Source organism: Guillardia theta (assembly GCF_000315625.1).
Source record: "Guillardia theta CCMP2712 unplaced genomic scaffold GUITHscaffold_49, whole genome shotgun sequence".
NCBI classification, from domain to species: Eukaryota; class Cryptophyceae; order Pyrenomonadales; family Geminigeraceae; genus Guillardia; species Guillardia theta.
The window spans coordinates 26,924-27,930 of NW_005434625.1; the positions used below are offsets into that span (position 1 = coordinate 26,924).

General features: G+C 62.5%; 1 protein-coding gene across 1 annotated transcript; it reads right to left on the reverse strand.

Moving 5' to 3' along the window:
- Window positions 1-80: 80 nt before the first annotated feature.
- GUITHDRAFT_110959 (hypothetical protein) lies at window positions 81-902 on the reverse strand (the record flags this gene model as incomplete). Its single annotated transcript, XM_005829831.1, has 1 exon — window positions 81-902. One exon carries the CDS (start codon window positions 900-902, stop codon window positions 81-83), a length of 822 nt encoding a protein of 273 aa, XP_005829888.1.
- Between the last annotated feature and the right edge of the window lie 105 nt (window positions 903-1,007).

Consider the following 1,007-nt stretch of genomic DNA (forward strand, 5'->3'; position numbering starts at 1 on the left):
CTCCTTGCTCTTGCTCAGCGACAGGTCGCCGATCTGCTGGGGAGGGATCTTGATGAAGCCGATCTTCATCCCCGGCGGGATCACTTGAGCCCCAGAGGAGCGAACACCATGCTCACCATCGCGTCGTTGACCAGCAGGCTGCTCCCCCGCGGCTTGTTCGGCGTGTTGACCGTCGCGCACACAGGAATCACGATCTTGACCGCCGGCTCGTCGTGAACTCGCGCGATCAACGGCTCCGTCGTGATCTCGGGGTCCACCAGCACGACCCCAGCAGCTCCAGCCTGCTGGGCATGGAGGACCTTGATGTTGTAAGGTACGGCCCTTGCTGGAGGTTTGGGGCCTCGCAGGACGGCGACGATCTTGCCGCGAACCTCCGCGGCGTTCCAGAGAGGAACGTCAGCGTAGCTTGGACGAGCCCAGACCACCCGAGCTGAGACGTCGCGCATGTGCCTGTAATGGTGGGGGGTGAGCTGAGGAGGAGGAGGGAGCTGTTCCTGGGCATGCGAAAGGAGGATGCTGGCGCAGGTGTCGAGCCGAAACTCCGGGAGGACGCGAGCAGGCAGCTCATCGCGCTGCACAGGCGTCGGCTCCTCCCAGATCGGCTGGGCCCCATCGAACGTCAGACCCAGCAGAGCTCCAGCTTCATCCCTCATCCTGCCTGACACTGGGTTGCCTCCCTCGAACTTCCCTCGGAACTGCCTCCTGTCCTGGAAGACGTAGAGGCCTTCCCCGTGCATCCTCCCTCCCTTCATCTCCCCGTGGTACTCGGAGCCGTCAGGCCAGAGGATGGAGCCGAACCCGTTGGGTATGCCGTCCTGGATGAAGCCACAGTACATGAACTTGTCTTGCTGCACGACATGATATCCGTTCAAGTCATCTTGCTTCTGGCTGATCATCATCATCCTCCCTTCGATCTCTCCTTCCTCCTCCTGCCTCCCTCCGTCGCTCTCTCTCGCTCCTCCAGGCTCTGCCGCACTCCCTTGGCTCACCTCCTCCACCTCCCCACT